The sequence below is a fragment of the Solea senegalensis genome, linkage group LG4 (genome assembly GCF_019176455.1).
Source record: "Solea senegalensis isolate Sse05_10M linkage group LG4, IFAPA_SoseM_1, whole genome shotgun sequence".
NCBI classification, from domain to species: domain Eukaryota; kingdom Metazoa; phylum Chordata; class Actinopteri; order Pleuronectiformes; family Soleidae; genus Solea; species Solea senegalensis.
Genome location: NC_058024.1, coordinates 23,662,457 through 23,689,754, shown reverse-complemented (window position 1 = coordinate 23,689,754; position 27,298 = coordinate 23,662,457). Strand labels below are relative to the sequence as shown.

Sequence of the window (27,298 nt, the reverse complement as noted above, 5' to 3'; positions counted from 1 at the left end):
CTAAGTGAAGACATCTAATCGCAGACACTCGCCACTCTCACAGTAACAAGCATCAACCATCAACGAGAAGGATAAATGCTCATAAGCCGCTTTTAAGTGGAGTGTGAAGTGGCAGGGGCTGCTGTTCTAAGTGTACGATAATTAGCGGCTAATCAAATTTGACTGCTCACATGAAAAGACAATGGCAAATCAAGGAGTCTCGGATTAGCGTTCAGAATGAATATGCTCCACGTACATGAAAACGGATCCGTATTAAGTCCTGACACATGATCGTTTGACTTCAGGGAGTCGTGGCATCAAGTTCTGAGCTGTGGGCGTCAGTTCATGCAGATGATTCCCGTGACTGTGCGCGTTAGTAACGGCCGGCGTGACGTGCCTTTCGTCCCTTTAATTCCGATGCTGACCTTTTTGAAAAGTCTGATGACATCCTCGCCCACGTGTGCCAGACGCACAATAACGTTGTTGTTGTAGATGTCGCTGAGCGTGGCGTGGTCTCTGCTCTCCCGTCTGGTCTGCTCCAGGACCAAATACCAGCAGTTGACGGTGGACAGCAGATTTTGGTCCTTTCTGAAACGGCCAAGGGGAAATACTTAGTTACTGTCACTATTTGAAAAAAAACATTGATTCATTGGTTTAAGATGCGTCTACATCAATGCATCTGTGATATCCAGACCATAAAGAACATGCTTTCCCCAGGAGAAAAGTGGGGGATTTTCTGAACCTGAAAAGGAGAAGTTTAATAACCGTCTCCCGATCACAATATAAAAAAAACACTGAGGTCAAGAGGTCGCTGCACATGTGGTGAAGATAGAGGGAAAAAGGAGGTAACAGTACACACACACACACACACACAGGGCAAGCTGACTGCACTTGCTTCCTTGCTCAGAGAAGCATGTGAGTTCAATTATCCTCACACCAAAGAGTCTGTTTGTCTTCTTCCTTTGGTCTTTCCTTTGTCTTTAGAAAACATTCCAGTTGTTTGTTTGTTTTTGTTACTTGAAATGGAGTCATTACTATCCGAGCCACGCACTGAAGACGTTCATGTGATACGAGACATTAAAATGCCGATAACCTGCATTTGATCACAGACACAATTGATTTTCGACCACAGCAAATGTAAACAAACACGACTTCCATTTTATAAACCAGAATAAACACGTGGAAAGTCTGGATTTATAAAAAATGGAAATTTGAATTCCGTCAGGATCCTGTAGAAATGAGGACAGAATTGTTTTTGTTCCGTGATCATGGACTAAAACCCCGATTGATACTTGTATGAACCTATGCGATTATAAAGAATTAACAATACAAGTCCTCTTATATGCAAAATATGTATCTTTGTTTGTCTGTATAACTGTGTCAATATCATCTAGGTCTCATATTTAGCTTTGAAGTTCAAATTGAAAGAGTGCTACTGACTTGTTTCCTGTCGGATTATTTTAAAAACACCGACACTGTTTTTATTCTGGGACATTTTCTAAATGCTTTCATATTCATTTCAAAAGGGGATTATTTTTGGCAAAAACTCTGTGCACAACAATGCATGCGACCGTCTCTGCTGTTAAATCAGAAAGCGATCTGAATAACAAACTCACTCATTAGCAGTTTCCACACACAGTCTCACGAGATGTGTTCCTCACATTCAGTTAAATGTCAGTTTCCTCTGCTTCATGCTTCATTAATGACTAAGTACGATGTGGGGGAAAAAAAAAAACAAACAAAACAAAACCCAGCGCAATTGCAATCTGAAAAGCGTCAATGAGATGTCATGCTTCTGGTAATCCAGGAAAAAAAAAGACTTGATGACTCGACGACGTGGATGTGGGATGATTAATGCTACAGACGTAGTAGTTGGTCCGTCGCAGTCACAGGCGAGTATGAATGTAGTCACTGACAGTCAGTTAAAACGATGACTATTTAATGTGACGGGGGAGAGAGAGAATCTGGGACACCGGGGTGAGGAGGGAAGTCATGCAATGAGGGTTCTCCCTTCCAGGGAATGCTTCATTAATCAGTGTCCTAGTGATGGGAGGGAGCTCTCTGCCATGATTATGACACTTTATATCCAAGAGAAAGAGAAAGACAGACAGACAGACAGAAAGACAGAAAGACAGAAAGACGTCTACGAAGTAAACCAATGTTTGTTATGCATGACTGACACAGCTAAGTAGGGTGTACAACTGCCTACATGTCAATTACACTTTCTCCACTGTCGTATAATACATTATACTACACCGCTACTTCATTACGAATATAGTGAGAGAAATTAAAATAATAAATCATTTTGGTTAGAGCTGCAACTCATGATTATCTTCACGATTAATCGAGTAATCGTTTGCGCCGTAAAAGTGTTTGTCAAACCTGGAACTGACGACGTTCTCAAGTGTCTCGTTTTTGTACACGAACCACAATGACAATTCAGTTTGAATGATTTCTCTGTTGTATGGAGCAAAAGAACGAAGAGAATATTCACAATTAAGAAGCGGAAACAATCCGTAATCGATTCATCGGTGATCAAAATAGTTGACGATTCATTTAGTAATCGATTCAGCGAGTAATTGGCAAATAAATCTTATCACATTCTTACAGAGTCACTAATTATCTTATTTGTAAATAATCCATTCATTATACGTTTACATTTTACATTTATCTATAAAGCACCAGTGACAGGTGTGAAACAAATAAAGTTTAAAGCAGCTGTGTTCAACTTGCCTCTGTTTGGAGTTTGTGGACAGAAACGATGCAACATTATTTGTCATTCATGTTCTGCCAGGTTATACTATTCGCCCTGACTGAACCCTTCATCCAGTCAAACTGCGTGTTTTTTTCATCTGTGGAATTCACTTCTGAAGACCTTTGTGGGCGCTTCCTTTCTTTTCACTCGTACTCCGACCCGTCTAAAGACATGGAGCTTTACCAGTGCGATGTTGCCTCTGCTTCCGTGTGTCTCGACATAAAAGAAATCACTCCCCGTGTGCAGCAGCGCGGGGAATGTTGCCAGGCGACACGAGAAAAGAATACAGAGACAGAGAGAGAGAGAGAGAGTTGTGTGGAGCAGCATGAATGTGTGACAGTGGGTTCATTTAAAAGTTACACACTACACACTTTTAACTTGAATTCGTTGATCGTGGAGTCTTCGCGTGTCAGGGTTTGTAACGATGTATTATTTATGATCGTCCACACTTGCGTTTACATTTACAGCGTGATCTAAAAAGCCACAGCATGCTGCAGGCTGGTCAGAGCATCTGAGAAGTTATTCCTCAATGTGCTGCGGGGTGTTTGCCTCATGACTACACGTCTCTGTTACACAAACAGATAAAAAGGAATACAGCGCGGTGGCCTCTATTGTTCCTTTCCTCAGAATCCAAACAAGCTGTGGTTTATTTATTGTTTTGTGTCTATTGACAGGACAGAAGTATCAGTGCAGCCGTCTGATCTGAAGCCGTTTGAGAATGGAAATGAAACGACAGCCACGGAGAAAAAAAGACCAAGGAGGGATAAAGAGTCTGACCTAGTTGGGGAAAAACACAGCAGCCGGAGGCCACAAGCTTCCTTAGCTCTGGCTTCATTTCAGGTCAGTTCTTCTGCTTTCATCCACCCCCCCCCTCCCCTTTTGTCTTGCTCGGCCATTCTTTCTTTTCCTCCGTCTCTGTTCTTTCCATCTCTGCGCTATGTCAGTGATCGGTATTAAGTTGTTTGTCAAACACATGTGATGATGCAGGCGTCGGAGTGCTTAGCAAACACACAGTGACAGGACTCACTTGAAGTGCTGGTGCTCTCTGGAGGTGCGGATCTTGGCAGCGTAGCGCTCGGCTAGTTTGTCGAGGCCTCTGGAGTACTCGAGCTGGAGCTCTGCTTTCCGACGGAAGAACTCTTGCAGGTCCTGCAGCAGCTGCAGCCGGGACTCGGACTGCTGCTCCAGACAACGGAACTGCTCCACCAGCTGGTTACGGATCTCTGCACGTGAAAAAAAGAAAAAAAAAAATGGGAGACCACCTTTAGAACAAACAGAGGCAGCCGGGGGGAGTGGGCTTACATGCTGGGCCTCACGTCTGCCTGCCAAATAGAGCCACAGGTCAGCTTTTAACCCACAGTCAGAGTAAGTAGAACTATGTAAGGACAGGAAGTAAAGCCAGCAGCGCAAGAGCTAACGAAACAACAAAATCATCATAATTGGATAAAACTGTTTGTCAAATTGCATCTGTCTGCTCTTTGTGTGTGTGTGTGTGTGTGTGTGTGAGGGGAGAGAGGGAATGTGGGGGTGTCCAAGTGCTGGGGTAGCACACGTGCGCATGAGATGCACGTCTGATGATTGCAGCAGACAGCTCGGAAAATCTAAAATAGGTCAGCTTCTAAAAATGCTTTGTGCTGAGCCATCCTTTAGAAAAGTTTGGACGATGAAAACAAAATGCCGGCGTTCGTCTGATGAGACGATTGCACTTTTAAATATTGTTGGATTTAAATCTGTGAATACAGATCTATAGATACATAATGTGTACAATATATAACCAATATCTTTTACTTTTGGGTAAGCGTCGTGTTCCGTAGAGCTGCAACTGGATGGAGTCATCGTTTGGTCCATAAAATGTCAGAAAACGTTAAAAGAAATGTTGATCAGTGTTTGTCAAACCTGGAAATAATGAGCTTCTCAGATGATGAAATGATTTCTTTGTTACATGGAGCAAAGAAACCAGAAAACATTAACATTTAAGAAGCTGAAACAATCAGAAATCTTGGTTTTAAAAATGAAAAAAGCTTCAAACCGATTTAGTGATCGATTACTAATCGATGAATCGTTTCAGCTCTAATGTTCTGTAACACTGAGTGTACCATACACGCTCTCCAACACTGAACTGATCGAACCACATTTAAAAGGAAAAGTTAAAAATAGGATATAACTCTACTGAAAATCTTGTGTGGTCATGTTTTGTTGTTTTGTTTTTTCTTCTCCACAATGACCACAAAAATGACTTTCATCTGAGCAGCAGTGCAGTGTTATTACTGTAGAGAACTGTTCCAAAACACCTCAGGGAGTTCAGGTATAAACACGTCCACAGAGGTAATAACAGCACTTTTATGGTTGTACATTAACACCGAGAAGGAATACAGGTCACGTTTTATTTGATCTATATACACCGTTTATTGCAGGGACGTCGTCAATCCAGTGGCTAAGTGGCTCCGGGACGTGTGATTGCAGCCGTTTATCAGCGAGTGACGCGGCGCCCGATAACTTTCTCTTCTCTAAACGCCGATACGTTCCATGACACACTGCATGTGAAATGATTGCATATATGTGCACCGTGCTCTCGCACACGTGTGTGTGTGTGGGGGCGGGGTTAAACAAAGCTTCTGTTCTCTCTCTGTGTGAGACACTTCCATGATGACTGACCGTCTCAACCATGCATGCGATTGTCGAGCAGTTGAAATTTCTCAATGGGAGAAGATGGCCCACGGGGAAGAAACGGCCCTTTGTCCACTTGAAAATGCACTTTCTGTATCTCGAAGAAAAGGACTTCGAAAAAATGCCTCCCACATCATCTGCGAGGGAAAAATATGAATGACAGCGCACCAACGGGGAGAGTAAATAAGTAGTCCCTTTGCCGATTGGAGAAGTACCCCTCGTGGTCTCCATAGTTGTCCGGTTGCCTGGTTACATGCCTCTGGAGGCATCTCAGTGGGAGCTGGCCAGTTCCCTGTTCTGACATCAGTCAGTCTGTTTAGCATAATGGCCAAGGACAAGGGCAACTTTCTTCTTTTTTTTCCCCCCCCCCTCGACGAAATACACAGTAAACAGCCTGTGAGGACGAACATGGCCGCAATCACGCTCAAGACAGGAAGAGGCTCGATGTACTGCACTTCTGCTGAATCATTCAGCATCATACAGTGGGAAAGAATGAGCAGACAATATAACATAAATGGATTCAAATGGATCACTTTATCAGCGAGGCATCAAGTAGACTTGTGATATTTGCGTTCTCTCCCTCTCTTGTAGAGCGTGTTATTTTTAGAACTTAAACAGTCACAACCAGGGACAGGGCGATACTGCATTACATTCAATGAATGATTCAAGCCCGAGCAGAGTAATGCATAATTACAAGGAAGCTGGCAAGAAGTGAATAATACACCAAGAATTAAGCCACACGGGGCGAAATGCAGCCTCTCTTTTTGCCATCTTTTTTATTGATCTCACAGTGGTACTGCTTTCCTTTGATGGATACAGAAAGTCACACGCAGCGACCAACTCGGGAGCAGGATGTCACCGACATGAATAAAGCGGTCCACGCCCAAAGATCTTTACAAATCACGCCAATAGGACCATTTGTACTGGTAATCCGTCCAAACCGACGCGACTCGTGACGACGCGGCACTTTAAGGATAAATGAACATTCTTCCTTCCAGGGACATCCTACAGTAAAGGCAACACTGAAGCACAGCAACAGGATATTGTTGTGCAATTGCACGATTGCAGAGGTTTGTCTTTAGCATTTTTATTACCATCGCGTGTGATTGAATCCCTAAAAAGGTGACCAACGCGTCGATCCGTCGAGTTTAAATGCAGCGTGTCTGCAAAGGTTATGTGCCCGGGTCTGGTTGTGTGCCTTCGCCCTGCAGGGCTGCTAATTAGACTCGTGCATCATCACTGCAGCAGAGAGCACCAAATATCACATAGTGAGAAGTCATTGTCACCACGGCAGCATGCTCCAACTAGCCTTGCACATCTACTGCGGAGGCCGGTAGCTCTCTCTGGGGCCGTGTCTGCAGTTAGCCACGCGTGGCTAGTCACACGTGGCCTAACCCAGACCGACATGTTGACATAATTTGGCACAAATCAAGACTGCGTCCTCCGAACACTTGTCCTCTGAATGCGTTAATGACCGCGGTGTGTCTCCACCGTCTATTTGCACGAGTTCACATCTCTGCCGCTCTTTCCATGCAGATGTGCGTAAAAAGAAGAGGGGCATCACAGGACAGGAAAATCCGGAAGGTGCTGTGACGGGCAGAATACCAGACATTGTTTTCTTTATAATGCTCATGATCTCAGAATGTTCAGCTGTGAATATGAATCTGTCAACACAGCAATGTGTCATACGTGTCGCCAGTGCAACGGGCAACAAAGATACAGTTTCGTTGTTGTAACGCTGACGTTTCAAGACAGTTTCAGTCCGAGCATTCTTTCATTATGATGAATACCTGCAGAAGGGGTGTGTCTGCACTGCAGAGGGTACAGTAGCAGTGGGAGCTCCTACCTTCTTAAGAGTGACACTTATCATATCACTCACATCCAAAGAATCTACACGATTTTTAAAAATGATCTCAGCTGGCAAATATCCTTTAAAGATCGCTACAATTTCTGAAGGGCACTGTGTTCCCTCGGCAACAACAACACCTAAAATAAATGCTGTGTATTACACCGTGTTAGAGTGATTTTCCCTCAAAGATCAGCCACAAGAAATAAAATGCTGCAGAAATAAACCTGGTGAGAAAACATTGCTGTGGTTATAAATAAAAAAACTAAAATAATGACCAACTGATGACTTCATCTGCTGCTCATGAGCAACTGCTCAGTCATTGATGAATCAGACTTGACATGTGACAACAGAGGTCCAGACCTGTAAAACCCCCGTGACCTGAAAACACACCGGACGCCAAGTGCATTAAGGTCTACATTTGAATGTCTGTGTCGTTGGCAACTCAGCATTATTGGTCATTGGTGTCGGTGTCAGAAGTGAACTAAGCCCAATTTGCAAATGAGCTTAAGATGTCGGCTTAAAAGCTTTTCCTGAAACTGAGACGAGCGATGGGGGCTGTGATGGCTCTCTCTCTCCCAGCCACAACGCCGGTGTGGGGACCAGACAGCGACAGACGAAGACAAATAAACAGACAAAGACAGGGAACCAATAAATAAACCGCACCTCTGTCGCCGCCATAACGCTAATCATACCCTTCATTCCACAAACACACTCACAATATTTTGTTATTTCTTTCCCTGCAGCAACAGTGAGGTCTAACTTAAGCCCGGCCACCTTCAGTGGCTTTAGATTTCCAACCCAAAAGTGCTGCACATCGCATAAATACATAAAACAGACAGGATATGAAACAATGTAAACGAAAAGCAACATAAAGAGAATAATAAAAGCGGAATATAAAACAATAAAACATTGAAACAAGGTCAATTGAACAATATACTCATACATATACTTCATATATATATATATATATATATATATATATATATATATATAAAACTGCCAACTCTTATACGTGGTGAGGGAATGCCAAAGAGGAGAAGTGAGGGGGGACAGACAGTGTGAGGGTAAAAGATTGTTGGGGTAAGATTGGGCTTTATCAGTAAAAAAGCAGAATTTTAAACGACTTCTAAAATGGAATTGGAGCCGGTGCAGAGCTTCGGCGGACATTTAAATGGCATTTGCTGAACTGTGGAGCTTGTATATTCAAATAATGCAGAGCTATACCAATAAATTACGTCATTTCTATAAATAAATTGAAGTAAAATCCCGGTGAAATGTGAAAAACGAGCAGATTAGTACCACTTTGGTATCTGTAATCTAAACAAGTCGCCGTAGCGATTAGCCGTGTAGATAAATGTAAACAAGTGGCGGCTGTGTAGAAACTTTAACACCGCTAAACCTCACTAATTAACATGTTGCGTGTGGTTTGTATACCATACAAACAAAGATGTGGCTTCAGAGCAGTTTATGACCTGAACCATGGCCACTTGACTCGAGGATGTTACTACATCGAGCCAAGGATTTGGCAAAGTGCCTCTCCCTGTTTGCAGTCTTTAAGAAAAGCTCTACCTGGGCTTCTAAGTGCAGCATGTTTAGTGGGCACACCTTTGCATTAGAGAGGAGTCAATTCTCTCATCCAATAAACAAGCATTAAATAAAAGCTCTTGCGGTACAGCTCAGTTAAGATGTAAAAGGTGGCTACGCCCATTCCATTTTCTACATTAGACACACTAGTCTAATACAGAGGTAAACTGGTTTATCTGGACAACTGAAATCCAGACCCTAAAATTGGATGTTGAGATGCTTTCAATTATCTAGAATCAGGGGTGTCAAACTCATTTTAGTTCAGGGGTCACATGCAGCTCAATTTGATCTCAAGTAGGCTGAACCAATAAAATAACAGCATAATAACCTTTGAACAAAAATCCAAATGTCTGCCTTTGTTTTTCATTTAAAGAAGTATCTTTTTTACAAAACACATATAACCTGAACAACCTGAGAAAAATGATTGCAATTTCAACAATATGATGCCTAAGTTTACCAATAACACGTGTGTATTGTAACTTACAGATCACAGTGGATCTACTAAAGGCACAAAACATTTAGTCACAGGTATCTTGAAGTGAAGGGTTAGGGTTATGTTTCACACCCCTGATCTAGAGCCATGGTTCTCAAACTGTGGAGCTTCCTCTAATCTCACTAAACCAGTGTCTGAAGTGATATGTGCTGGTCCAAAGTTCCTCATCCTTGTTTCCAACGGTTTCCTTCTTTTTCCACAGGCTCTGTCTGTCGCTGCCTAGATCTTATAGTCTGTACCTGCCTAGGGGGTTGTGTTTGTGTAGCCAAGTGAAGCAGTTTGTGACCTGAAAACTTTATATATCACCCTATATCTCCTGATACTGAGGACTCCAGGTCGATGGCCCTGATCTAGCAAAGCTCCCCCCGACAGACAGTAAGCTCAGTGGAGACAGAACCACAATCTCCCCACAACAAGCCACTTAAAAAGAATCGTTTATCCCATTAAACTGCTAAGCAAGCGGGTTTTTGAGATTTTTCCTGGGCACATCTTTATGTTTTCAGCCACTCTACAAGCGGTTTGCAACTGCCTCACTTTACTAGCGCAATGTTGTTGTTGCTGCCTCTGTCTGTCTTAACCTAAAACAAATCACTTCCTCGCCCATTTTCACATGTTTGTATGAAATGGGCATTATCTTATTGGGGATAAATCTGCCTCCTGTGAAAAGTCTGTATCTGACTTTGCTCGGCGTATTCACACCACTGTATTTTAACTTTGGAGATAACGAGCTCAGTATTTTCTCATGTGATACTTGGTATGAAAAATTTGAGGCCCATGGATCAAGATTACAGACAACAATATACTTTGTCCAAAACTTCACTTTGCAAGTAAAATAACAAGAGTTCTAATATTGTGGTTTCTGCCACTGTGAGTTACCCAGTAATACAGATTTAAGTTTAGTCTGTTGTTGATCCAGACTCCCAGTGACCTTATATACTTCAAGTGTTAATAACGATCTTGACCAACTTTTAAAGCTCATGTGTTAACATCAGTATTTAAGACACTCTTACAGCTTCCAAAAGCCCATATGAGCAAAACTCAAAACACCAATTATTAGCCAATTAGAGCTCCCAATTCTTTAGTTGATGGACTAAAGAATTGGGAGCTCTATCTGGTTCAAAGTGATCATGTGTTGTAAAAGGAAGCCAATACGCTTTATCTCTATGAAGACAGATATATATATATATGAAGAGCAGTGAAAAGGTTCTCTAAAGGCTGAGAAGACGACCCACAGTGTCAGTGTCCCTGACTTCCTTCCCTCTCTTGGTGGCAGACAGTAAAAATCCTTTCATGGTTCATAATTCATACAGACAGTATACATAATTTACGGACTTTCTTAACCGTTTGCTGTGTGACCTTCCCCGAGCATTCCCTCATCCTACTACTTTGTCCAGGGGTGTCAGGAAAACACTTACTCCAGATCCCGTTTTTATGACCAACACAAATCTCTACAAACGTTCAAAAGGGGGACATTCTTAGCCCAGTTTAAGCTAAGTTAATCAAGCTACATGTGACTATAGACTGGTTTGTAAAAGTGAAGCCCAGGAAGTAGGACGGAAGGGCATTTAGCCACCAGGGGGCGACTCCTGTGGTTGCGAAATGAACTCTGTTTGAATGGAGGTCTACAGGAAAACCTTCTTAACCTTCTTCTCATCTGATTTGTAATGTCTGTAAACATTTTCTTGAGGAGTTAAGGATCTAAACAGCTAGTTTCAGCTCTTCTCCGACGGCACGCGATGCCAGTTTTGTAAATTCTCTTCCCATTCAGGGGAAAATAGAGGATAAATCACTGCAGCTCACATGAGTAGACGCCATGTGATTCAGCAGCTAGTACCGGATGACATTGGTGAATGGCCAGTTTTAAAAACTGACCAGTCAAATCACAAAATCTGGCCTTTGTTTTGCAATGAAACAGCATCCTTTAATTATATAGACACAGTCTATGGACGTAACAGCGAGGAGATGATAGAAAATGCTTCTTTGTGCCTCCCCCTGTTGATTTTGACTTTCTTTTAAGTGGCCAATCAATGTGTATGCAACTTTGACAGAGACGTCTGATGTTATTTAACCTCCCTGAGGCTATGCATGGGCTTAAATCAGTTCATTTCACTTTATGAAACAGGTCCTGGTGCCAAAAAGCCGCCTGCCAGGACCTTGTACTGTATGAGCAAAGGTGCATGCGTGACCTCCAGTGTGTCAGGAGGAGAAAATGTGTCCAAGGTGAGTTGGCACATTCCCTTAGTGGGTGTACAAGCATGAGCACCGTCTCACAGACACACCAGCCGCACTTGGAGAGAAATTATGAAGCTCCACTGGTTTACATGGCCCTGAACACAGCAGGGCTGGGCATGTTATCGCCCTGGGATACATCTTCAAAAACAAAACCGGTTCAGCCAAGTTGCATCTTTGATTGAACAACAATAGCCGCGCAGAGTTGAACGCTGAGTTACACTGACGTAGACACTGTAAGACAGAATGATGTTAAGAAATGATAATGACTGTTATAGCATTTCGTCCCACCCCACAGCACAACAGCACTGCACTGGGAAAGCAGTGGAAAAAAAAAAAGGTTGTGGTAAAGTTACGCAATAGTGCCTCGACATGCCGAATAGCAAAGAATAGGCTCAGGCCTGCACGGTACCAACCTTTCACTTGTGTCTCATATTCGGCAATAATCTCTTTGTCCTTCTTGACTTTGGCCTGAGATGACATTTTGAGCGGACGGGGTTGTGCAATCCTCGGGGAGGAATCGGCGTCTCAGTTACTACAATGCAGCGCTGGCTCCCCTGCCTGGCTGTCTGCAGTCAGTCAGTCCGTCCGTCCGTCCGTCCGTCAGTCCTCTCCACAAAACTGAGCAGCAAATTAGACGCCAATCATCGCCAATCTCAGCACAACTTCACAGATCAAAGGCACTGGAGGCGCTGCGATGATGCGTTCAGGGGCGCCGTCGATCTACAAGTACACAATGATCTGCGTCCCTGACCACTCCTCCTCCTCTCCAGCAGCAGCAGCAGCAGCACTCCGCGGTGAATCCGACAGCAAGTCACGTTTGGTGGACATTTCACAAAAAAAGCCTGGAGAAGCAAACGAATAAGAAGAGGAGGGGGTGGATTACAAAAAAATAAGCAGCAGTAGCAGCAGTGAGAGGTTTCTGCACAACACTATGGAGTCTGCGTTTGTCTCTCAGCAAGTTCAGTGGTGCTGCAGAAAAGGCTGAATGGATTCAAAGTCAAGATGAGACTCCGCCCACAGCCCCTCCTTTCTGTCCCTCAACAATTCTTCTTCTTCTTCTTCTTCTTCTTCTTCTCCTGGATGATTTAAGGCTCTCCTCCTTAGTTAATGCTGCAACCTACTATCATTTTATTATAACCGATAACCTGTCGGTTCTACGGAAGAGTATTAGGGCCACATGTAAAATCAAAATTCTGAGATTAAAATCAGAGTAATCTCAGAAATCTGGCTCTAATCTCAGAATTCTGACCTTTTCCTTTATTCTCAGAATTCTGACTCTAATCTCAGAAATCTGGATTTTTCTTTTCAAAAAAGAAAAGAAAAAGTGAGATTAATCTCAGAATTCTAAGAAAAAGGTCAGAAATTCTGGGATTAATCTCACTTTTTTCTCAGATTTCTGACTTTAATCTCACTTTTTTCTACGAAATCTGACTTTAATCTCAGAATTCATGCTGTTTTATTTTATTTTTTTACATCGTACTCTTTCGTACGATTGTTTACTAGTTTTATTGACCATTTGCATCCTTAATACAGAAAAATGTCAATTGCCAAATCTCATTCTGCTGCTGCTGATGATGATGATGATGACCTCCAATCAATGTTTGTTAAGTTATCAAGTTATTGATGATGCCGTTCATTGGCTGCCTGTTGAAACCAGAGCCGACTTCAAGGTGCTGTCACTTATGTTTAAAATAGTAAATGGGACGGCAGCTTCTTATTTGTGTGATCTGGTGAAGCCACATGTGCCGGTTAGGTCACTGCGTTCACAGGGGACCGGTCTTTTGTGTCCGTCCAAGAGGTCAAGAAAGAGGACCGTGGGTGAGAAGGCCTTTGCTTTTCATGCTCCCAACACTTTGGATCAGTCTGCCTCTTGAGATCAGACGGCCATGTTCAGCTGATGTATTTAAAGCGAAGCTTAAGACGCACTTGTTTTTTTTGGTGTAAGGATCTCGAGTCAGGCATCGTCTCCGGGGCCTTCATTACTGTGTGATGTGTTTTATCTTGTACTGTTTTATTGTGTATGTTGTTTTAATGAGAATGTGTTTTTATTATTATTGAGTTTACTGTCACAGAGGAGCAAAAGAAACTAGAATAATAATCAGAACATAATAACCTATGCACACACATTCATCAGTACGAACAAGAAAAACAAAAATGAAAGTACACAAAGAAAGAAAACAACACAACACAACACTGCCCCTCCCACCACACCCAAATCCAGCTTGGACCTTGGGGACATGGTTATATGAAGGATTTAAAAGTGACTGCTTGCTGTGGTGAGGTGTCCAAGAAGAAAGCAGCACAAACGATGAAATGTTGTCACCTCTATAGTTCCCAATGCTGAAAAGACAACCACCATATTTAATTGTGCACATTCATATATTTGATTTTACACTCACACTCGTCTTCTTCAGTTTTATCTTCCACATGGGGGTCGCTGGTGCTAATCCCAGCTGACATATGGCGAAAGGAAGGTGCCAGTCCATCACAGGGCCAACATAGAGACGAACAACCATTCACGCTCACACCTGCAGTCAATTCAGAGTGTCCAATTTGCCTAATCCCCAAATTTGCATGTTGAAAACTCATGCACACACGGGGAGAACATGCAAACTCCATGCAGAAAGGCCCTTGTTTCGACCGGTTGCAAGAGTGCTAACCACTAACACTATGTGTGGCCCTTGATTTCACACACGAGACAAATTGACAGTTAACCAAAATTAAATGATTTCTTCCATGACATTTCATCAAAATCCATTCATTACTTTCTGAGTCAAAGTTAAACAGACAAACATGGACATACATAGGAAAGAAAAGAAAAGCGTGACTCTGACTGATAAATAGTGCATTACAGCCCTTTCCAACCAGTTTAACACTCACACTACCATAGTGAGAGGGTGTGTGTGTGTCAGCCATGATCCTCACAACATGTTGACATGTGACACCGAAGCAACACTGTTTTCTATTTTACTTTTTAGCCACAATATTAAAGGTTTCTATCAGCTTTGTTTCTAATTGGCGAACGACAAATCAAGATATTAATCCCATCCTACACTGTTGCAATGGCAACACCACGATGAAGATGATGGAGAACGTATCCTGAGACAGTCCTGATGGCTCCATGTGTCACTCTACCCCCACAGTGCACCTCAAGTGCTGTCAAACCACCTCCTGTGACGTCTCGAGTGCAGCTGCACATTAAATCTGTGTTTTTTGCCTCACAGAAATGTTAACTCATGTAGATAATCTGAGGAATCTTGACCAGTAAACAAACAGGGACACCTTTTCTCTCGAGTCTATCCGTGACACGACTGCTTTTTAATCTGTGTCCAGAGACAAATCTCAGCAAATCTGTGGGCTATACACTGTCTGTCACAGCCTGTGACAACAGTTAAAGCTGGGCGAGAGCCCGGGAGAAATGTGAAGGGGGAACCACGCAGTTCTCATCACGCTGTCTTCACTTCAACTTCTGATTTCCTGAGCAAATGTGAGTCGCCAATCGTTGGCCACAGAGAGGGGAGTGCGTCTTTTATTGTCATTGCACATAGTACTGGTAGTTTTAGGGCAACAAAATGCAGTTTAGCATCTGACCAGAAAAAAAGATGAGAGTGCAATGAAAAATAACTTGAACCCACCTCGATACAGTTTTGTGTTTTTTGCTTTTGAATTCTAGAATATTTCATCCTTTTTTTCATGCATATTGCTACACATGTATGCCAGGTTGTGCATTTATGAGTGTTTTTTTATTTTTAGTCTACTGTAAACAACGTGAACTAAAATACTCACACTAACACGCCTACGCACAAAAATGTGTGTGTGTTACTCCAGGCTGTTTTTTTTTTTGTTTTCTTTTATAGTCACGTCATGATCTCCAGTCCACCACACCCACCTTCTAAGAAACAGGCTGTTGAGGTTCATTAACATGATAACAGCATTAAACCCGAGCCACTGCTCTCATTGGCTGACGTCCGTGCTGCTGGTCCCTTCCCTTCCCTGGGGAAATATCTAATGTCCATTTGAATAGAAAACATTAGTCAGTGAATTCCTTCTTACAAAAAAAACGTAGTAATACCTGAGGGTACATTATTTGTTTCGAATCACCATGGGATCTGTTACCTTTTACAGGCGACTGATACTTCTCACTGCATTACTTTTAGCTTTTATTATGGTGAACATTTTTATATATGTCTATATATATATATATATATATATATATATATATATATGTATAAATATACATATAAATATACATATATATATATTTTTTTTTTTTTTCATTTACCTACCAATGTCATTGCAGTGTAACATAAATATGTGGTGTCCTCTTGAATAAAACACTGTCCCATGTCAATTATTGAATATGTATTCCTGCTGTTGGCAGTAATGTATGTTCTTGTCATTTTCAGGTGTTTGTCCAGCTGTCAAGAAGTACAGTACATGTATAATTTAACAGATTCACATGACTTCACTGTGTTCACCTCTGAACTGTTCGTCCTTGACTGTGGTAAGGACATGACTACCCTCTGCTGGTGAAAACAGTCTTAATACAAGCTGTGGATGAACAAGTAGGGAAGAGTATTAGGGCCACATATACAAAATACTTTTGAAAAAAAGAAAACAGCATGAATTCTGAGAATAAAGTCAGAATTCTGATAGAATTCTGGGAAAAAGTGAGAAAAAAGACAGACTTCTGGGAAAAACTGAGCAAAAAGTCAGAATTCTGAAAGAAAAAGGTCAGAATTCTAAGACTAAAGTCAGAATTCTGAGATTTGAAAAAAGTCAGAATTCTCACTTTAATCTCAGAATTCAGACTTTTTCCTAAAATTAAAGATTAGAGTCAGACTTCTCAGATTAAAGTCGGAATTCTGATTCTAAAGTCAGAATTCTCCTGCAATACCACCGTTTATAAAGTACAGGCATTAGATTAATTCTTGTTAAAGCCCACATGACTTGAGTGGCCATTATTTGTAAGAATACTGTTAAGCCGTAGTATCACTTATAGACATTGACAAAAAAAGAGGATCGGTTTCAGATTGGCAGGTGAAACATTGTTGTGTACAGACTAAATACTTGGTGTGTGCATCAGCTTAAAGGAGGTTCAAAATAGACATTTCACACTATTTAACAAACATATGGCCACAAATTCAGAACCGGCCCACCGGAGGTCTGATCTGGCCCGCAGGATGAATTTGTGAATTTAATCATAATGTGTTATACAATACTTTTCAGTTGCAGAAAGCTGTGACTAAAGGTTTTTTGCCTTTGTAGATCCACTGTGATCTGTACGTTGTCATGAACATGAAAAGGTGAACTTATGTTATGTTTTGTAAAAAGATGCTTCATTAAAATGTAAAACAAAGTGAAACTTGTTGTTTAAAGGTTATTATGCTATTATTTTACTGGTCCGGCCCACTTGAGATCAAAATTGTTGCTGTGTGTGGCCCCCGGAACTAAAATGAGTTTGACACCCCTGCTTTAGATGTTGTTGCATAAACCCTGAGAACTTGATAGTAAGCACTCACGCCTCCCTCTGTGAAATTGAAACCCGAGTCCCTTCACAGTGATGTCACAGGTGTGAAATGCAAAGGCAGGTTTGTTTGTTTTTTGTTTGTTTTGTCAGGCATCACATGAAGTGTCATCAAATGAAAGTAGCTTTTGTTGGAGCCTCTCAGTCAGTGATCTTGCCTCACACTGTATTTATTATCGGAAATACCTCAGTGTCATTTTGAGTCATTTCCAGCTTGTGTGACTGTCTGAGAGTGTCTGCTGTGTGAGTATGGTGCAACACTTTTTTTTTTGTTTCACTGGCCACACCTTTTTTTCCGTCTCCCAGGCAGCAGTTAAACCCAAGCCAGGCTCACAGATATAAGGGGAGTTTCCAGCAGTTATGGAGAACATTGTCTGTGTGACAGCCGGGACATCAGACTTCACGGAAACATGTTATGGACAATATTCCTATTGCTTAATGGACTGCTTATTCTGGTTCTCCTCTATTCCACCCGTACGAGGTAAATCAAATTGATATATTGATTTAAGCTGAGATTCAGTTGCTATTTATTTGGGAAATGCTGCAAAAAAAAAGCATGTGTTGCAATTTAGATAGAGCTTTTTTAAAAAGTATGATTTTTTAAAGTTAGGTGGTAATCAAATGCATACATACAATGTATTTTAACACATTATGGGATACAACCTCATTCACATAATGGAGTACACATTATGTGTACTCCATTATTTCTGCACAGAGCTTTGTTTTAATGAAAATGAAAACTAAAATGAAACGTTCTCTGTCATTTTTGTGACTTTTATGCTGTGTAAGGTCACAGGCACACAGAGGAATTTCTTTTGGCGTGAGTTCAGATTAACACCAAACCTGTTGGTTGAGATTCATGAATGAGTGAAATATGAACAAGCCAATTCTTTTATCTATTGCTACCCTAATAATTTTGCCCTGATGTGTGATGGCAGACGGAAAAACGAGCCACCCCTGGACAAAGGTCTCGTTCCATGGCTGGGCCACGCTCTCGAGTTTGGGAAAGACGCGGCAAAGTTTTTGAGCCGCATGAAAGCAAAACACGGCGACATCTTCACTGTGAGTTTTAACGACTGACACTTTAACTGAGAAGCTGCTCAAAGTTTGATGATAAAGCATTTTCCTTTGTGCAATTTTGAAAAGAGGAAGTATCTCATATTTCACAAGATCTTGATATTCAGGTGAGCTGGTAGCAGTCTGCATGTTCTGTGAACAAGACTTTCTAGTCTGTTCCATTCTATCTGAAAGTAGCACTGCAGATGCAATCAGAAGTTATTTTTGTGTCACTGACCAGGACTTGAAGCTGGAACATTTTCACATCTGAAATGATGTCCCTGCAGGTCCGTGTTGCCGGTCATTACGTGACAGTGCTGCTGGACCCAAACTCGTTCGACGAGGTGATAAATGACACCGTGCGTCTGGACTTCGCCCGCACCAGAAAGCAGCACCTCCGCCAGATCTTCGGTCTGCAGCTGCCGAGCATGGAACCCACAGCACAGAGGAGATGGATGGAACAGTAAATCAATTTAGATTTGTAATCGACAGCAGAAGCTCTGTACTCCTCATGTAGCGTTGTGAACCAAAAACACCCTCTGTATTTGGTATTTCCTCAGGCATTTCCGAGGCCTCTGTCTGTCCAAGCTCAGCAGTTCCATGACCGGTCACCTCCAGAGCCTGCTGCTCAGTGACCACAAGGACTGTGGCCCCTCAGAATGGAGACAGGGCGGGCTCTTCAGCCTCTGCTACAGCCTACTCTTCAAGTAATAGCCAGCATTTAAACTTAGGTGTTGTATGCATATAACCACATGACGTCAGTGTTATGTCATCTTTTTTTTTTCCTCTACTGAACTTCTCAGGGCTGGATATCTTACTTTGTTTGAGAGGAGAGATAATGCTGAAGAAGTCTACAATGAATTCCGCAAGTTTGACAACCTCCTCAACAAAGTTGCTCGCGACTCACTCAGTCGAGGTAAACAACACAACAGTAAACCATTATTTTTTTTTTTTTACAGCACAGTCTGATACGTATGAATGTCGTGTCTGGTTTTCATCTAGAGGAAAGCAAAACAGTCAACTCATCCCGGGAGCAACTGTGGAAGCTGCTGTGCCCGAGCTGGCTGAGCGGAGGGTCAGAGACGAGCTCCTGGCAGCAGAGCTACAGCCTCTTCCTGCAGGAGCAGGGAGTCGATGCAGAAATGCAGAAAAGAGCTCTGCTGTTGCAGCTGTGGACCACACAGGTGAGCGCTGACCTATTGTCTGCTTCTTTCCCATTCACAGAACAAACCACAAACACACACACACTCACAAGTAGTGAATCTAAAACATACAAAACCCTCCACACCCAGACTGCATGCCTGAATTCCACGCCACGGTGCTCCATCTGCCAACAGTGTCAAAACGACACAGAGTGGGTTCTTCATTCTCAGAGTTGCCTGTTCCAACACGTACATGGCAGTTTTACCAGTTTTGATCATGTGGATCAGTTTCTAACTGACACCTTGTTATTTTAGCTAAGTTTGGTAATTATACATGTCTACGTTTCAGGCAAGAAATGTGTTAGTCAGCTGGAGCTACTTCCTGTTTTCTCTACGTCACAGTTTCAGTCAGTTTATTTTTTGGATCAGTATGTGCCTCCACGGCCTACAGTCAAGGTGTGTTTGTAGGCCAGAAATGGATATTGTGCTGAATTATCCTGTATTATGCACTCTTAGTTGTGTCTAAACTAGAGAATGTTGCTCAAATATTTATTATCTAGAGCACAAAGATGCAAATGACTCAGATTGTGTAACAAGTAACTTATGACATATCATAAGTAGTAATATTACTTTACTGAATACATGTTATTCAAAGCAATGAGAAACATTACTTAGTAGTAGTTTTATTGTGAACTATGAAAACTTTATTTTGAAATTCATGATACAATACATGACACAACTCTAAGCTATTATCTCTCACCCCTGCTAAACAGTGGTTTTTTCTCAAAAAGTTAGATTTTTTTTTTCACTTGACCGGCCCCCTTCTGACCAGACTAGATGCTCAGTGGCCCCCAGGTCATTTGAGTTTGAGACCCCTGCTCTGAAGGACCAAAACAAATAAAAATCTAGTGTTACTTTGCTTTGTATTTGTAAAACGATTGCTATTTTATACATGTTACAGGGTAAAGTACTGATATTACAGCCACATCTTCACGATACAGGTACAGCACCATGGTGTCATTGCTCTGTGCTGCCAGGTGGGGGAGATAGCAAGCCGTTTCATTGTTAGTGTCTGATCATCATCTCCACTGCTGTTATTACTTGTAGCTGTAACACTGTGAACCCACCTGGCTCCCTGGAACCATGATAGCTCTGCCAGTAATACCAGTGTTAAAGAGCCAGAAGAAAACACTTTCCTGTCCACACACTGCAGGCTTTTTCAGCCTCTCTGCTGACGTAGGACAGACGAGTCTTCCAGCATATTTGTTTGTGCATTATTCTGGCTGCAGGGATGTTGGAGAGCACAGTCTCAGTCTGAAGAGAATAGGGCGCCACTGCAGAGAATAGAGGGATTAGGTGTGAGTGAACATGGCTTCCAGACGTGTTACAGATTGTCATGCAGTTGTAGGTTCTTTTCTACAAGCTCATTATGAGTCCTGCACCAGCCAGCGCTTACCATCCCTCTTACTCTTTCAATCGTTATCGAGCTGGAATTCACTGAAATTGATTTATCGGTCACTTTCCTTGCAGCAGAATTGATGATCTCATGTGCTGTGGTTTCAGTGCATTGTGTGAATATAGAAATAAAGACATCTCATAATAAGAAACGGACATAATGGCAGGTGGAGCTGGTCAATTACTTCCACATAAGTGAATTCTGCGTTGCTGGTCTCAGTAAATGGCACTTTTGCCAGGAAATCAATATGTGAAAGGAACATAGTTTGACAGTGTGGGGGGAAAAACATGCTTATTGGGTAATTTCAGATTACACAAGAAGACTATAAAAAGCAATCCCACTTGTGTTTCCTCGCTTAACATGGAATGAGAACAAGATCTTACCCATAGACAAAACCTGCAGTGTCTGAAGTCCACCAGTGGTATCTTAAACTATATACAGTATACTATATATATTTAAAAAGCATTTATATACACCAAGAAGTCAACATCATGCATATTTCAAGTACTGATTGTTTAAAACTACGTGCACTTTAAATGCTGACATGTGATATAATGGAGACACCTTACAAAAATAAAGTTTTGTGAGAGAAACATAAAATGTAACGTTCATATGTAACTATGTTAATATTTAATCAACCAAGAAGCTAAGTAACTTTAAATATTTAGCATACTTTCTGTCAAGTGGAATCAGTCTTTTTATTTGTGGAGTGCCTCAGGGTTCTATTATTGGCCCACTTCTCTTCTACCTGTCAATTTTACGAAAACACTGTATCGCATTCCATTTTCATGCCGATGAAAAAGGAAAATGCACATTCAGACAACTCACCAAGGCTAAACCACTTCTTCCTCTGCATCACTTTTTAGAGATCAGATTTTAATCCATGCTTTTATCACAACTTGCTGGGACTAGTACATGTGTTGGGCTTAGCCAGACATCACTTTGCTCGACTACAGTTGGCTCAAAGCGCCGCTGCTCGGCTTTTAACTGGTATGAAAAAACGAGCGCATTTTAAAATTCTTTAATTTGTTTTTTGTTTTGCTGGATTGATAAAGTTGGATTGGATCAGATTTAACTCTGAGAAACTCACTGATATGGTTAAGCAGACACATATTATGTTGCATCATTTATGTCACATTATGTGACGCATGTGAAGAGGGCACAATGACAACGTTAGTTGCTCTACAGGGCATTTACCCTGGCTGTCAGCGGAGAGCTGACCTGAGACATGCAGTGGTGAGAGGAGCAGCTCCCTCAACCCACAGCAATTATTATCTGACAGGTGCTCGGGTGTCTCTCAGAGGGTGACAGCGGTGTCTACAGAGCACTGATTGAATAACTTATTTCTCTTTACCCATGGAAACAGCACTAAACACTCAAACATATCCACAGTTCATGCATTAATCGTGCCCACGTATACCAAACACATACCTTTGTTTTCAGTGTAATGCCGGACCTGCTGCCTTTTGGCTTCTGGGCTACCTGCTCACTCACCCCGAGGCCATGGAGGCTATTAAATCAGAGCTCAGATGTCTTCATTTCCAGGAGAATCCTACCATCAACCCTTTGGAATCACACAGCACACCCGTGTTGGGTAAGTAACAGCTGCTCGCTCCCCTCGTGCAGCTCCACCTTGGGGTCGAGCTGCTCAGAGGAGATGGAAACGGTGACTCATTCGATTTGTTGGAAATTACGAGATAAGCGTGCCGAACCCAGTGTCAGTGACAATAAAAGTCTGACCTTTGATTCAATTAAACAATGACTGCTTTCTTCATATATTTGTGCAAATGTTTGTGCATCTCCAAATTGCACCCACGGGCACTGTTGATTTAACAAACAGTGACACCCCCCTCTGAGATCATCCACTCTGCTGTCCTTTATGTCTGCAGATAGCGTCCTGAGTGAGACCCTGCGGCTCACAGCGGCAGTAATGATCAACAGGGAAGTGGTGCAGGAGAAGACACTGCTTATGTCCAACGGACAGCGATACCGCCTCAGACAGGGGGACAGAGTGTGTCTGTTCCCCTTCCTCAGCCCTCAAATGGACCCAGAAATACACCAAGACCCACAGGTATACTGTGCGGCAATAAATGAGAATGTGGTAGCATGTAGATGTACTGTTCATCTGACCTCAAAAACTGTGCAATTTCAGTTGTGTATAATGACAAAGATCCTTTCCTTTCCGTTCCACAATACAAACAGCAATTTTAAACAAAAAGAGACGGTATAAATGGGAGCACTTGGAGTGTAACAACTTCCTAATCTAACCATTTGACCACTTAGGCACCAAGAAGTATTTCTTGTAGACCATCTTTTTGGTGGATGTCAGAGTGTTCCCATTGGGAGTGCGGTGGTTGAGGCACATTTTTTAGGTCAACAGCATTCGTTTTGATCCTCGGCATAAACTTGTTGAGCTGCATCTTTCTTTTCCCTATGATTTTACTTGCCGTAAAATCTAAAATGAGTCTTTTAGACAGACAGACCAGGCAGAGTGTGTGTGGTTCCTTTTTGAAGCAAAGGCTTTCTATCCAAATGACCTTCCTGGTCGGCAAAGGCCACTCACTATAGGTAACCAACACTTTAGGAAAAGGGAGAGTTGAGTGGAGGAGTCCGTCCTCCGTTTGTCTCACTCTGCAGTCTCAACAGAAAATGTCACGCACTGGACCTTTTAACCCCTCTGCGTTAAACTTCTTCCAAATTCTTGCAGACCATTTTTAAGAACCCGAAGGTCAGGACTGGACCAGATGTGTCACTGGGCTTCTTACACTGACATGGAACAGACTCTGATAGTCACAAACAAATCAATAGAGTTTGATGCAGTAGAGTTTATTTCTTTCAGCAAGACACAAACTGACTGCTCACAGACACTGACACTGCCTCCTGTTCAGTTCCACAGTCTTTTATATGATAATTATGCTAAACTTAAAAGTAAAATAATAGAGTCAGCAGTTAATGTCCCTCAATATCTTTAGTTTGTATCTACAAACTAAATGGGGGTACCCAATTCCCCATTGCTCCCCGGGCGCTACTCAGTGTGGCAGCCCACTGCTCCTAATTCTAGGATGGGTTAAATGCAGAGGAATAATTTCCCTAAGGGGATTAATAAGTGAAAAAAAAAGGAATCTGTGACAAAAAATTTGCGAACAAAAGTAAAACTACCTCATATAGCAATACATGACTTACTACAGATGAGTTGTGCATCTTTAAGATCAATTCCCAAAGTGAATTCCTTTTATTTGTCTTCAACAATTACTATTTTTTTAAACAAAATATGGAACACTACACAATACACTACAGTATGATCAAGCTTGTGCTGATCATACAGTATAATGCACACATGTAAATCATGCATTCATTATTCTTTCTTTCAGATCTTCAAGTACGATCGCTTCTTAAACGAAGATAATACACCGAAGGACAAATTCTACAAGGATGGAAAAATATTGAAATACTACACCATGCCTTGGGGCGCCGGGAAAAACATGTGCATCGGGAAAGAATTTGCCGTCACAGCCATTAAACAGTAAGTCCCCCAAATATGTCCATATATGATGGTGCGTACATGCAGTATATATGAAAAAAAAAATGCATTCACGATCAAAGCATTCCCTGCAATTTCACCCTGATTACGGATAACCAGACCCGGCAAAAATCCATCTCTACATAATATAATATATCTTTTCAATCTGGCTTTCATGTGCTCCATCATCATTAGCAACTAGCTGTAACACGGTAATGGCTCATACTCTGAAATGAATTGGATGAGAGCGGCTGAGGGTAATAAAGGACAGACAGTTGAGAGAGAGCATGTCAATATTAGACATATCATATCCAGTTACAGAGGTTAAACGTCAATCCTTGTATGACATACACACAAATAAGGACCAGATTATTGAAAACTGACGTGAAGGCTTTAGGGTATTTTTATTTTTTATTTATTTATTTACTTACTTGATGTGATTTTCAGTCACATTAACCCTAAGTGCTCACGTGACACGGATCTGTGCCGCAGGTGCACCTGTGGTAAATTTTGAATAAGACACAACTCCTTATATGGACATCCCGGGGGGGTGTGTTTAAAGGTCACATATTCACGCTTTTAAAAAATGCGCGTTTTATTTCCATCTTCTTATATGTTGTTCAGTTAAAGTGATATAAAGTGATATAAAGTAGCAATAATTGTGCAGAAGTCACAAAATAGACATGTTTTCTTTTCTTTTTGTTCATAAAAACGAGCCAAGTGAACTTTGAACTGTGACATATTTCCAAATTTCACAAACTCAATCCGATTTGAAACATTTTGAGTACTTTATGCTCAGGTGTGTTTATATAGTTGGTGAAAATGACTCTTTTTTACCTCAGATTGCCTCGGTTGTGCTGAGACAAAGGATATAAGACACTCTATATTGCACAGTAGCTTCTAAATAAACTGTATGTTTAAACATAGTAATGGAAAAAAGCAGCTGAAACGCTCTGTGTTGTGTTGTGTTCTAAATTACTTTGCCCTCTTGTGTCTATAGATTCGTGTTCTTACTCTTGACTCATCTCGACATGGAGATGTGTGACCCGCGGGATAAGTTGCCACCGGTAAATCCAACGCGCTACGGCTTCGGAATGCTCCAGCCGGACGGAGACCTGCGGGTTCGATTCCGTCTGAAGACGAAGTCATATGAGATGTGATGTTACTGTGTAAATACTGTTCAACCTTTTTTGTCATATGTACTGTAGCACTATTTATCCTGTTATGTTTACTCTGTGTGACCCTGTTCTTCCTGATATGTCTGTATATATTTAATTTTGCTTTGTTTTATTAATATTTTTCATTAAAAAAACATTTCACATGTTTGATACACAACGAAAGGTCTTTTTATTTTGGACTTCACCCCCATGTATATTTATTACTTTAAACAATTTGTGTTTAATATAGTTGGTGAATTTCTTTTTTAGCAGATTACCTAGGTCTGATGTGTTTTTATACTTTAGGGTCCACCGTGTAAGTATTAGTGACATCTAATGGTGAGACTGTAGACTGCAACACCCTCCCTTTCCTAAGACGTATTAGAATGAAGAAAACATATTTTTTTGCCATGACAAGATTAACCTTGACATGTCGAGATTAAACCTCAAAATTTGGAGAATAAAGTTAGATTATATCATGTTGAGATTCAAGTAAGTAGCTGCCATGGATTTAAGTTAAATCAACTGAAATCAATCAATCAATCAATCAATCAATCTTCTGCTGCTTTATCCTCTACATGAGGGTCGCAGGGGGCGCTGGTGCCAATCTCAGCTGACATAGAGTGAAAGGCGCGGCCACACCCAGGACAGGACACCAATCCATCACAGGGACACACAACCATGTTTTGAGACTGTGGCAAGAAAAATCCACACACGCACACACACACACACACACGGGGAGAACATGCAAACTCTGGGCAGAAAGGCACTTGTTCTGACCGGGTCACAAACCCAGGTCTTCTTGCTGCAAAGGCAAGAGTGTTAACTGCGGTTAACGGTGTTAACTGTGTGGCCACAAAGAAGAAACTGATGATTAAATCCAGACGACGACAGTAATGGAGCATGACAGATACCAAATGCTGTAAAACACCAAAAGAACAACAACAGTGACAGAAAGAGAAACATTGATGCTTCACATCATACTGTATTAGCTAGGACCAGCATATGGAATAGAATAGAATAGAATAGAATATTATTTATAAAGCACTTTCTGTACGAAAAAGTGCTTTACATAATAAAAACAGAATCGCCCCCAGCTGCCATCCCCCAGAACCTTGGCACCTCGGCAAGGAGCCAAAACCCAACCTCAGGCTGGGCAAAGAGCCAAACACCACCACTGTGAGGTGCACGGACCCCACTGTGCTGCCACCATTTTAGGTTTTTAGAAAATCTAAAACAAATAAGAAAATAAAAGAGAAACATCCGAGACTGACAGTCTGGATTCAGTGACGGCCACTCGCTCTGATGGACATGTGATAACTCAACTTTATTCTCAAAATTTCAACTTTAATCTCGTCATAGTAAATAAGATTGTTTTTTCTTCATGCGTGGCCCCAATCCTCCGTCGCACTTTCTTATTCTGCTACAAAACGCAAAGTGTTTGGGCTGCTGAACAAACATGGCGGTGAAAGATGGCGGCGTCTGTGGCGCAAGGCCCTTGTCAAAACTGCAAGAAAGGCTTCATTTAAAGGCGCCAGTTTCCTGTAGTATCTCACTTCACCATCGGATGGCAGCACAAGTCTGGACGCAGGGAATAGTACGCATTCCTACCAAAGAAGAAGAGAACGACACCACACATGCCTCAGACACATCTGGTTCAAGTGGCTGAAAGGTCGAGGGTCGCATGACTATCTTTGGCGACTGCTCCTTCTCTTGTTGACGTGTTTTTTTCTGCTCGGTGAGTTTGACTTAATACTCCACCTAGTGGTGGGGCAGAAAGTCTGTTCGCGCATGCGCTGTCCATCCGCACCGCACACGCTCTTTGCACGGGGTTCCAAAATCTGCGCTCTGATGACGCAAATCACCAGGGCCTCAAAGCTA

General features: G+C 41.8%; 2 protein-coding genes across 4 annotated transcripts in view; one reads left to right on the top strand and one right to left on the bottom strand.

Moving 5' to 3' along the window:
• Positions 1-12,735, bottom strand: part of LOC122768062 (SLIT-ROBO Rho GTPase-activating protein 3-like) — a 32,958-nt gene extending 20,223 nt beyond the window's left edge. The window contains exons 1-3 of one of the 3 annotated variants that reach the window (XR_006360270.1): positions 11,973-12,735; positions 3,762-3,957; positions 405-567 (exon numbers count right to left, since the gene is read on the bottom strand). Coding sequence is in view for 2 of the 3 variants with exons in the window: in XM_044023753.1 (XP_043879688.1) it covers positions 405-567; positions 3,762-3,957; positions 11,973-12,039 (426 nt within the window). In the remaining variant the exon portion in view is untranslated. The remainder of the gene's footprint in view (positions 1-404; positions 568-3,761; positions 3,958-11,972) is intronic. The other 2 variants (XM_044023753.1, XM_044023752.1) reach the window with 2 other exon arrangements.
• Positions 3,305-25,569, top strand: ptgis (prostaglandin I2 (prostacyclin) synthase). Its single transcript, XM_044023767.1, has 11 exons — positions 3,305-3,574; positions 17,393-17,567; positions 18,025-18,148; positions 18,430-18,605; positions 18,703-18,849; positions 18,946-19,058; positions 19,145-19,326; positions 22,184-22,334; positions 22,630-22,811; positions 24,112-24,263; positions 25,261-25,569. Exons 2-11 carry the CDS (start codon positions 17,497-17,499, stop codon positions 25,418-25,420), a joined length of 1,458 nt encoding a protein of 485 aa, XP_043879702.1. The 5' UTR covers positions 3,305-3,574; positions 17,393-17,496; the 3' UTR covers positions 25,421-25,569.
• Positions 25,570-27,298: the final 1,729 nt, after the last annotated feature.

What these genes read in the sequence shown, in the direction of transcription:
- ptgis (XM_044023767.1), top strand. Translation starts at nt 17,497, where the DNA reads ATGTTATGGACAATATTCCTATTGCTTAATGGACTGCTTATTCTGGTT. An exon ending in AACACGGCGACATCTTCACT is followed by an intron (nt 18,149 to 18,429) that starts GTGAGTTTTAAC and finishes ATGTCCCTGCAG; the next exon opens with GTCCGTGTTGCCGGTCATTA. An exon ending in CAGAGGAGATGGATGGAACA is followed by an intron (nt 18,606 to 18,702) that starts GTAAATCAATTT and finishes GTATTTCCTCAG; the next exon opens with GCATTTCCGAGGCCTCTGTC.